The 11,250-nt window shown below is 40.8% G+C and overlaps 1 protein-coding gene across 1 annotated transcript; it reads left to right on the forward strand.

Moving 5' to 3' along the window:
- Positions 1-1,503: 1,503 nt before the first annotated feature.
- On the forward strand, positions 1,504-4,772 carry LOC147629059 (uncharacterized). Its single transcript, XM_086812292.1, has 8 exons — positions 1,504-2,151; positions 2,251-2,455; positions 2,618-2,708; positions 2,800-2,945; positions 3,052-3,295; positions 3,387-3,491; positions 3,589-3,973; positions 4,098-4,772. The coding sequence occupies exons 1-8, from the start codon at positions 1,887-1,889 to the stop codon at positions 4,583-4,585; spliced, it is 1,929 nt and encodes a 642-aa protein (XP_086668418.1). The 5' UTR covers positions 1,504-1,886; the 3' UTR covers positions 4,586-4,772.
- The last annotated feature ends 6,478 nt before the right edge of the window (positions 4,773-11,250 follow it).

Here is an 11,250-nt window from a genome sequence, read left to right on the forward strand (position 1 = left end):
CATGTAAGCATTTGCTGTCTTTGCTCCTGTATGTTTGCAAATGTTACTGGTAGTATGAAAATTGGAAAGTACACTTACAGAGCAAGAGCTTTCGACTCCTTAGAATTTACAATTTAAGATTGCTAAAGATTGTGGACCAGCTTCATGTACATGTAGTGTTTATAGACTATGAAAAGTCTAATAAGTTAGATTTTCGGCGCATAGGCACTGGACATTACCGAATATTTTGATTTGTTGTCTACAAGCCTGTTCAAACGCCATTCATCTCAAATATTGATCCATCGAATGAGTTTTGTAAGGTTTTATCTTTCAGCTTTTTTTTCTTTAAAAATTATATCTTGCAATAACTAATGTTATTATCTTATATATATTTTTTGGACAGATGGAGGCGAGGAGTATAGGATTCCAAGGAGAGATAATCCAGTTGCTCGAAGATTGTTTTAATGCTATATTCACGCGATTTAAGATTGTTACCACTACATTGGGTCGGAATGCTAGATGTATATTTATGCCAAGTTTGGTGCTTTATTCAACCAAAAGTAAATGCTTTAGGAGCTCTTACATAGATATATATGGCAAGTATAGTGTGTTCATATATAAGTTGCCAAGTTGAGGACCATGAGACCTAGAACGGGCTTCAAATATAAGGCCTATCTCTACTCTCCCTTGAAGAGACAAGTCTGTGTTTTCATGCATCCACAAGTCTCTGTTTTCATGCATGCAAGAATACTCTTTAGCGTCGAAGAGACGGGTCATGCCACTAGTGAAAACATTACGTACATTGCTCGGTAAGGGGACCAAGGCTAAGCGCTATATAATATTTTCATTAGTTCACCTAAGTACGCATACTGTGGGAAGGCGCGCTCTGAATGCGAGTGGGCCCCGACGGAGGAGGCTGGCCATGTGTGAAATCTGAGAGCAAAGGACAAGAGAAAAGTAAAAACGCAGATATCCGTTGCGAAAGCGGGGCCCAAAGATGGATGGTCACGATTGAAGATTAGAAGATCCACGGAGAGGAGAGCAGACCCGTTGCGGGCAAGAGAGGCGGGGGTTCACATCGCCGTAGAAGAACGGGGTGACGTAGATTGTCCGCAGTTATGACGTGGCACCTGGTCGGTACTCCGAACTCGGTACTGTTGCACCAGCAAAGTTCCGGACGTGACAAATTTGTAGTCAGCGGACCACGTGTCTACCACGTCGGCACGGTGTGCCACGTCATGTACACGTATGCAACATGAGTCTGCACAGGTGGAGATTTGCGGTGCTTCCCGCTGATTTTGCTGGGCTGGCGCTCGTTTTTCTACAAACAACGTGAATATCCTGCGCACGTGGCCGGTGATTTTCACGAAGATTCTCGTCAGGCTATGTGGTAATTTTCTCAATTTTTGGGCAATTTTTCATATCGAAACTGGTGCCAAAGAAAAGTTTTTTTTTTAAAAGGAAAAAAAAGGTTCATCGACCACGCAGGCATTAAATACCGACAGCATTGCGCCTCAGTCTCTCACACACACACACACACTCTCCCTCCCTCCCCCTCTCTCTCTCTCTCACTCTCTCTCTCTCTCACACACACACACACACACACGCATACACACACAAAAAAGCGCAAATCACAGCCTTTCATGCAGACAAGGACTTCCACTGCAGTTCCATTCCTTCCCGCTTCAATACCATCAGCAGATTGCGCAACATAGTGTTCACTGTGTGCTACACACACTCTCTCTCTCCTCCCTCACACACGCACACACACTAAAGCACAAATCACAGTCTTTCATGCAGTCAAGAACTTCCACTGTAGTGTCATTCTCTCAAGAAGCTTCAATACCATCAGCAGATTGCGCAACATAGTGCCTCTTCGAGGAAGCTCTGGTCTTCACCCTCATACCATGGCAGGCAGCAGAAGATGGCCATGCTTCTCTTCAGACAGTCAAGCAATGTGTGGGTATCTATGGATCGCTTTTCTGCTTTTGGACTCTCCGCTGCCTAATGCTTGCGCAGATGATGTTCCCCTCTACAAGGACTCTACGCAATCGGTGGATGCAAGGGTGGAAGATTTGATTTCTCGCATGACTCTGGCTGAGAAAATTGGACAGATGACTCAGATAGAGCGCACTGTGGCAGACCCTTCTGTCATCCAAAATTACTTCATAGGTAAATAACTAAATCCGATATAATATTAGACTAGGTTTGATGGATTAAACCTGTTTTTTTAAAACATAGATCAAATTATGTTTTGATCTGCTCTACCAGGGAGTTTGCTGAGCGGTGGAGGCAGTTCGCCTGCGCCCAACGCCCCTGCCAACGCGTGGGCGGACATGGTGGATGGGTTTCAGACTGCAGCCTTGGGCACCCGCCTGGGCATCCCCATCATCTATGGCATTGATGCTGTGCACGGCCACAACAATGTCTACGGGGCCACCATCTTCCCCCACAACATTGGTTTAGGAGCCACCAGGTATGGCTTATTGCTTTTCAATTCCACAATGTTAATCAGTACAGTTAGCAACAAACACAGTATTTAATCTACACAATGGCTCTGTATCACTGTTTGATCTGCTTCTAATCTAGGCTCAAATTGCTGCCTGTTTTTGGTTTTAAACCCTTTTGCTCTGATCAGAGACCCAGACTTGGTCCAAAGGATTGGTGCTGCCACCGCCCTGGAGGTCCGGGGCACGGGTATACCTTATGCTTTTGCCCCCTGTATAGCAGTGAGTACTCCTACTGACTATATTTCTGTCTGAAGCATTTCATGAATTTGTGATTTTCACTAGTGATTAAACTAATATTGTTATTTGTCAGGTCTCCCGGGACCCGCGGTGGGGCCGCTGCTATGAGAGCTACAGTGAGGACCCCGAACTTGTGCAACAAATGACCCAAATCATCTTTGGGCTTCAAGGAGTACCCCCTCAAGGGTATCCTAAAGGGGTGCCCTATATTGGAGGAGGGTAAGAAATCCTTAACATTTTAACATTAATGTGATAAATTGTCAATTTGCATATTGGTGATTACATGATGATTACATACGATGCATATTTGGGCATGTGTTTTCAGATCGAATGTTGTTGCTTGTGCCAAGCACTATGTTGGTGATGGGGGTACAACCAATGGCATCGATGAGAGCAACACAGTGGCGTCTTACAATGAACTTCGCAGCATCCACATGCTCCCCTATTACAATGCCATTGCAAACGGTGTGGCCACGGTGATGATCTCTTATTCAAGCTGGAATGGTGTGAAGATGAGTGCAAATGAGTACTTGATAACCACCATGCTAAAGCAGAGGATGGGTTTTCAGGTAACTGTAAGTGTACCAAGATGTGTTATGAGTGTTTTTTGATGGGCTTTTGAGTTAGGGGTCCAACTGCATTGTTGCTGATCACATGTAGGGGTTCACCATATCTGATTGGGAAGCTCTAGAACGCATAACAAGTCCGGCAGGTGCAAACTACAGCTATAGTGTCAATGTGGCTCTGAATGCTGGCTTGGACATGGTAAGCATTGCTGTTTGTGATGCGAGGTCTTCTAGCAAGCAGTTCATGTGATACTTTCTTATTTTGCATGTATCCCCTGTTACCTTTGGTTTCGTAGGTGATGGTTCCATTCAATTATCAAGAATTCATCAGTCTTGTAACTGCCCAAGTGAACTCTGGACTCATAAGCCAAGACAGAATCAATGATGCGGTTCGCAGAATACTCCGAGTGAAGTTTGCAGCCGGTCTTTTTGAGAAGCCCATGGCAGACAGGAGCTTGCTAGGCATGGTGGGCAGTCAAGATCACAGGAATTTGGCCAGGGAAGCAGTCAGGAAGTCTCTGGTGCTTTTGAAGAATGGCAAAGATGCAAACAGCCCAGTGTTGCCTCTAAGCAAGACGGCTCCCAAGATACTCGTTGCCGGCAGTCATGCAGATGACATAGGCTTGCAATGTGGAGGGTGGACCATAGGCTGGCAAGGAAGCAGTGGAGATACTACAGTTGGTAAGCTCCCATAGACCATTCCCTATTTGGATCGTAATTTATCTTATTCTATTATAACGAATAGAAACTGTGGACATGTAATGAAGCAGCTGATGTTGACTCACTATGCTTCCTTGTGCATCAGGGACTACTATACTGGATGCCATTAAGAGCACAGTGAGCCCAGCTACTCAAGTGGTGTATCAAGAATCTCCAGACGCGGGTTTCATCGCAAGCAACGGGTTTTCGTATGCCGTGGTGGTGGTGGGGGAGCCAACATACACAGAGATGTTTGGGGACAGCAACAACTTGACCATTCCACTAGAGGGCATCAACACAATACAGAATGTGTGCAGCTCAGTGGAGTGTGTAGTGGTGTTGATTTCGGGGAGGCCGTTGGTGGTGGAGCCGTATTTACCAGTAATGAATGCCCTGGTGGCAGCATGGCTGCCTGGGTCAGAGGGGCAAGGGGTGGCTGATGTGTTGTTTGGGGACTATGATTTTCAAGGGAAGTCCCCAAGGACATGGTTCAAGAGTGTGGATCAGCTGCCTATGAATGTGGGTGACGAAAACTATGACCCCCTCTTCTCCTATGGCTTTGGATTGACCACTGGAACTGGGAAAACAGGCTAAATTTTCCCATCATCATAATGAGCCCCCAGCATATTCATATTGAATGCTTGGTTGCCCTTGAATTGATTTTTTGTAAAAAAAAACTCCCATCTTCTTGAGCAAAAATTTTGAGCCTTCCTTCTGCATGTATTGTAGTCCCCTATTTGTTTAAGGAAATTCACTTAGCAGCTACTTATTATATGAGAAATTTGTTTGATTGTGGATGGTCATGAGCCTGTAACTTTCTAGTGTGGTCTTGCCAGTGCTCAAAAAAAAATAATGTTTTTTTCAACCCTTAAAATCAAAGGTAATAAAAATCACTAGAAATTATACAAATGCCGGGATTTATAACGAAAATGTACAAATTTTATCCCTTAAAATTAAAGGCAAAGTGGATTTCTGATTTTCAGCTGAGAAAATTACACTACAAAGTTCTAAAGTAACTTTCTACTGTGGCAAAAAAAAAGGGTGTTGAAAAAGATTTTTTTTATTTAAAAAAAGTGCATTTGCACGGCTTAATTTTTGAATAATCGGTTGGGATGATTGGCGAAGCTATGGATGTCTATTTGGCACAAGATCTGTAATAATTTGAAGATCTTTACAACTAGTTTTTCTCAAAACAGTATTCCTAGTGTATTTTTGCCGCCAGAATTAAGAAAAAACTGGCTGACATTAGTTATAAAAACTGCATATTGTGAAAGAATACTTTTCATATACATTAGTTATAAAAACTGCATGTTGTGGTGATAATTTAAGTAGCCTTATTTGAAAGAATACTTTTCATATACACATGGCATGTTGTAGAGATTTTGGAAACAAAAACCGGATAGATTGGTTGTCCTTATTTTTGATTGGTTGAAAAATATTTTTATTGCACGCGATGGCTCTGAAAAGTTCCAACATTGGCAATGAGGTAAAGAAGGAAAACGTTATGAGGTTCAGGTACATATGTTAAGAAATGCTTTTCACATATCGAGGTCAAAATGGGATTAAGTAATCCATATCTTATTAGGGAGGTCAGAATGGGATCAAGTGTTCCGTATCTTATTAGGGTGTTCCATGTCTCAAAAGGGGTTATACAACCCTTCTATGTATAAGAGATCTTGGTGATAATAGAGCTTAAAACCCTTCTATGTATAAGAGATCTTGGTGATAATAGAGCTTTAAGCTTACTTTGTGGAATACTTGTGCCAAGAATCATTTATGCTTGTTTCACTTCAGATAAAGTTGATGAATGTATTGCTAGGTAGGACATCTCCTTCATGTTAAGCCACCCACTCAAATATGACAATAGCAATTCTATTTATATTGATGAATGTATTGCTAGGTAGGACATCTCCTTTATGTTAAGCCACCCACCCAAAGATGACAATAGCAAATTAACACCCACCCAATGATGACAATAGCATAAATGAGGCTTGGCACAAGTATTCCAGAAAGTAACCTTGAAGCTCTATTATCACCAAGATCTCTTATGCATAGAAGGGTTGTACAACCCTTTGTAGATAGATACTCATGCAACTAGAGTTTCTTTGCAGATACTCATGCAACTCTAGTTTCACATGAATCTCGAATCTCTCCACCACCTGAAGTGGAGAATATATGCATGGAATCTTGTTGGAGGTACATACAAGATCAAGGGTTCTCCAAGCGATACACCCCTTTATGGGTAGGGTCTTTGTTCATTTGTCATGGTAAACACTTGGACACATATGCATGCACATCCTTCCATAGCCCTTTCCAATGGAAACTCTTTCTCATGGCATTATATGTCTTGTAGAGTTCCAAATATCCTGTTGTTACATCGTGGTAGTCGCGCCATAGCCAAAGAGGGCTCTGAGCTCTAGTCACCACCCAACCATAGAGGGAATGTGGATAAGTTTTCATATTGCCAGGCTTATATAGTGGCTTGCTTGCCTGCCCACACAACCGCCCACGGTCCTCCGACCTAGGCGCCTGACCCCTAAACCTCGGACACACTTGCCACGTGCGCTCCAGCGTGTGGACTCCATGTCTAGTCGAGCTTTGCCATCGCTACGGGCGACTCACGCATGTCGTTACAATCTACGTGATATAACCCCTCCTTTCTAAAGAGTTTTCGTCTGCGAAAATAAACTAGGAAAAGTTATTGGTAAGCATATATAGTTGTTCTCACTTGAGACGTTTTCTGACCTATCCTTTCACTTAACAATTTCTCATCGGTACACAGTACACTTTGTGTTCCGGTCTTTAAACTTAAGAATTCTCCCTGGTTCATGTGGAAGTTTGGTAACTCCAAGGACAACTTTAAGACAAACTATGTTGTCTTGGTGATACATTGTTTTGACATGCCACTGACATGAAAACTAGGTGTACTTGAGAGCTCTCCAGGAACTCAAGTTTGTAGACTACACTACCAACCATTTGTAGACTATGCTACTAAATATTTGTAGACTACGCTACCATGCTATGCTACCAACTTGTTGACTCTTCTCCTTGCATAGCTCTACGACCATAGGAGATCTAGACTAGAGTTCATAAAACAATGTAAATGGAGCAAATCTAGTCATGAACAACAAAAAAAGCTTCCAAAGGTGGGAGGTACTCCTCTCCACTAGATTATTCATCTATCCACAAGCATATGCTCTTGAACCTCGGTTTTAGTTTAACCACCATCAATCTATGGATGGTTGATTTCACTCTTACTTAGAGTGATATTTTACCTTTGAAGATTTTCCTTCAAAGATGACTATCAAACTTTCTATCTCTACCCTGCACTATATTTGCGGGCAAGCCATATAGTTTGTAGAGATGTTTGATAAAGAGCCTTCCAAACTTAGATGTTTTCACATCTTATTAGTTGGTCAAATATTGACCGTTTTACTTTTCCCTTTAAGAAGAGTTTTTGTCCATGAAAATGGTTCAGAAAGTTGTAAACAAGTGTCTGTGTATAGACCATATGGTTATCTACGTCTGTAACAAGGAAAGCAAGACATATTTTCCTTAAGTACTATGACCAAGGAAACATGCAACACTCGTGTTTCATTGGAACACCAAACCATAGTTGCTACTTTCAACTATGAAAGATGTCGATAAAACACACAAATTTCTACTAAGGCATTGAATAACATCATGCCTTTAGTATACGCTAGAAGTTCTCAAATCCTCTAGAACCTCATAATGAATGTGCTCTAACATTCAAGGAATTCCTTTGCATGTTCTACAACATCAAATATGTTTTCCTCTTGTGGTTAGAAACCACATGGACTTTAATTTAACAAGTTTGCGTAACTATTACAAGTCTTTAGCAAAATGTTCTATAATGTGGTAAAGTTCAATTGACCTTACACATAGTTTAAGGAAAGCTACACTTTTCTCTCTCCAAAAGTTCTTGCATTATTCCAAGAACATCTTGCAAAACGAAGATGATTTCCACATAGACAGAGTGTATGTGATGTATAGTGTCTACACACTACTAGAAAATCAAAAGTAATGTGAACCAATAAGAGTACCACTCCCAGCCCACGAGTAGATACATGCCTAACCACATGTCTACTTCTGCAATCACTTTGGTTTCTTGGCAATACATATCTATGTCTCTAAAGACTGTTTATGGGCTATCTATGGTCACATCCAAAAGTTAATAGCACCATCTAGACACACCTCTACAAGTGTGGTCTCACTGGACACCTCTACTATGTCATATATCATTTCAATTATGGGAATGATTTACTATAAAGCAATAAATGAGAAATTCTTTATCACTTATTTAGTATGTATGTACATATGCTACGATATGTGAATTAGGTATGCCTTCAATACACCTTACACTGATAGAAAAGCAATAAATGATTTACTATAAAGCAATAAATGAGAAATTCTTTATCACTTATTTAGTATGTATGTACATATGCTACGATATGTGAATTAGGTATGCCTTCAATACACCTTACACTGATAGAAAAACAAAATCAATCTTTGTACTTTGAGACTGCTTTGACATGAATAACACAACATCCAATTTGTGTTCAATGGCAATATGAAGTTTGGTGTATAACAAAGCTTTGTTGCCTCCCCATGACAGTGGCAATGCATTGCCTACCCGTAAGTTGCAATATACTACAAAATTGTAACCGATGACAACAAAAATAACCGCTCTTACAAAACACAAATTTGTACAAGTGAATCCTCTTATGTCTTTTGGTAAAGTTGGACTTCGCCACTTATCCTGTCTATCTTAAATATCAAATTCTTTCTCAATTTGGCTACGTAACTCCATACTCTTTACAAGCAGCTCCGTACTAGTGGATGCACCCTTCCCGAGTTAGAATATCCCACAGAGCCATCTTTAACAAGATGCTCGAGCCACTTACTGTGAAGTGCTTATCTAGATTAACTCAAAACCTTTGACACTACGGCACAAAGTATGGGGCATTCTAGCACCCAATTGTTGTTGATTCAGAGACATTCACTCAACAACTATGTCAATCTGTAAGCTCTACTAACCATGAGTCCTACTAGGCTGTGATAGCAACCTTAGACGTCAACTTTCAGTGTGAATATAAACATTAAAGTCCCTAAAGAAGTTGCTCAAAACTTTGTGGTGCCACCTCATAGCCATCTACCATGCCTGAGTATAGCACGAAAACAATTTCACACATACTCAACTACACACTGAACATTCTTATCAATTTGGTTTAACACCAAATTGACAAGGTTAGGGCTTTATCTAGAATAACAAGCACTTAAAATTTGTGACTTTAGAGCTCGTTAGAAGTCAACACCGATATCGGTTAAATGAATCTATCACTTTCTTTCGATAAATTTATCACCCTCGTTTGACACCAGGTGAAGTGGACATGAAGGGTCCACCCTTGAGCGCTCCGTCTCAGTACATAACCTAAGAGATTTGTCTGATCGCTCTGGATCAACGCTCACTCTTCTTCTCATCATAGAAACCTCAACTAATCACTCTGGATTAGCACACCTTTCTAGCGAGGAAAGCGATGATTGTTGGAAAGTGCGCACGCATACAACAATACCATGCCAAAGTATAAAAAATGATCAAGCTAATTGCTAGGCCTTCCGTACTAGCATCAAGATCAAGATTTGTGTAATCACTCTAGATTAATGACAAATCTAGTGTGGTTTGTCTCTAATCTCTATGGATTAGCTTGAAACCTTGAGTTTACTTTTGAACCACCATGTTCAGTCCTAAACTCGCCAAACATGTTAGAATTGTTGGATAAATGTAATCCCAACTCCTTAGTCCAATTTAATGTGTGGTGGCTAGGCTAGTGGTGGTCAGTGGTGGTGGTGGTTGGTGTAAAGCCTACAAACGGTTGGTGCATATGGTTCATGCAACTCATGTAACTAAAAATAGGGTAGAGGGGTCTCTAAATAAGGTACAAGTCGTGATCAAGTGATTATGTAAGTTTGGTTCATGCCTAATCATAATTAGAGTCTTTTTGTGTTAATCTCAAAGCAATTTCTGCATATACTAGTTTTTGTTCCTCATGTTCATGATGTTTTGTACAAGCTTTGATCCACCTTGAGTATGTTTTGATCAATATTCATAGTTGAATTATCATATCCAACATTTGGTATCAGAGCATGATCTAATTAGGTTTATTTTATTAGCAAAAACCCTAATCTCTCTCTTAATCACCATAACCTGTTTTTCCCTGTTTGGACAACATGCTATAGATTGCTTCCATGCTTGTATCTGAGGAGATTATACTTCAATATTTTGATATAGGCCTCTTGCTTTTCTCCCACGCAAGCCCTAAAACGAAGCTCGAAGGTGGATTTGGTTGCTTCTTCACGAAATCGTCGTCGCCATCAAAACAGGCAGCGTTCTGCTAATCGTGTTCATTCGGCGCCGTCTCTATGAATTTGTCTAATTCCTCTTAGGTGCTTCAAGTCTATAATGTAAGAATTCAGCATACCAAATCTTGTAGTAATTGGTCCACAGGAGCTGCTGTACGGAGCATTTTTTCAATCACTTGTTTTCTGCCTCTCTTGCTCCAACCACATGGTGCTTATTATTTTGATCTATATTGGTGATATTATTATTATTTGGGCTTAAATCATCTATATGAGAAAGTTATCAACATCAAGCATCATATTGCATCATCATGAGCTTCAAATTCCCCGACAAATTCAATGGAACTGGGTTTCACCTGGCAAATCAAGGTGAAGGGTTACCTCATGAAGAAAAATCTGTGGAGTACGGTCAAGCCACTTCCTCAAGATGAAGCAGGTATTTTTGCTGCAGTTACAAGAGCTACAACGGCTGCACTTCAAGCAAAAGATGAGCAAGCACTTGGTATTATCATTACTGCTTTAGAAGATGATTTTATTCATTATATTGATAATGTTGAGTCGGCTATGGAAGCTTGGGAATTACTAGAGCGTACTTTTGGTGAAAAGGCAAAACTGCTCTGCCATCTATAATGTCCTTGCCCTTTGATACTATCACTTACTATTCTTACAATTCTCAGGAATGGTCCCCTAGGGATGAGAAGATGTGGACTCTTGTGCTTGCCTTATCTCAACAAACAATTTCTTTTATCTCTGAAGGAAAGTTCTTGCCTTAAATATATTGGTTGTACCCTTTAGTGGTTTCTTCTTCTAATGGTTGCTTAGAAGTTGTTGCCTCAGCTTCAGTTTCAGGCTCTGGCTCTGAATCTTATTGTTTAGGAAGG

The sequence above is a fragment of the Cibotium barometz genome, chromosome 18 (genome assembly GCF_041138505.1).
Source record: "Cibotium barometz isolate CiBa-2024 chromosome 18, ASM4113850v1, whole genome shotgun sequence".
NCBI lineage: Eukaryota > Viridiplantae > Streptophyta > Polypodiopsida > Cyatheales > Cibotiaceae > Cibotium > Cibotium barometz.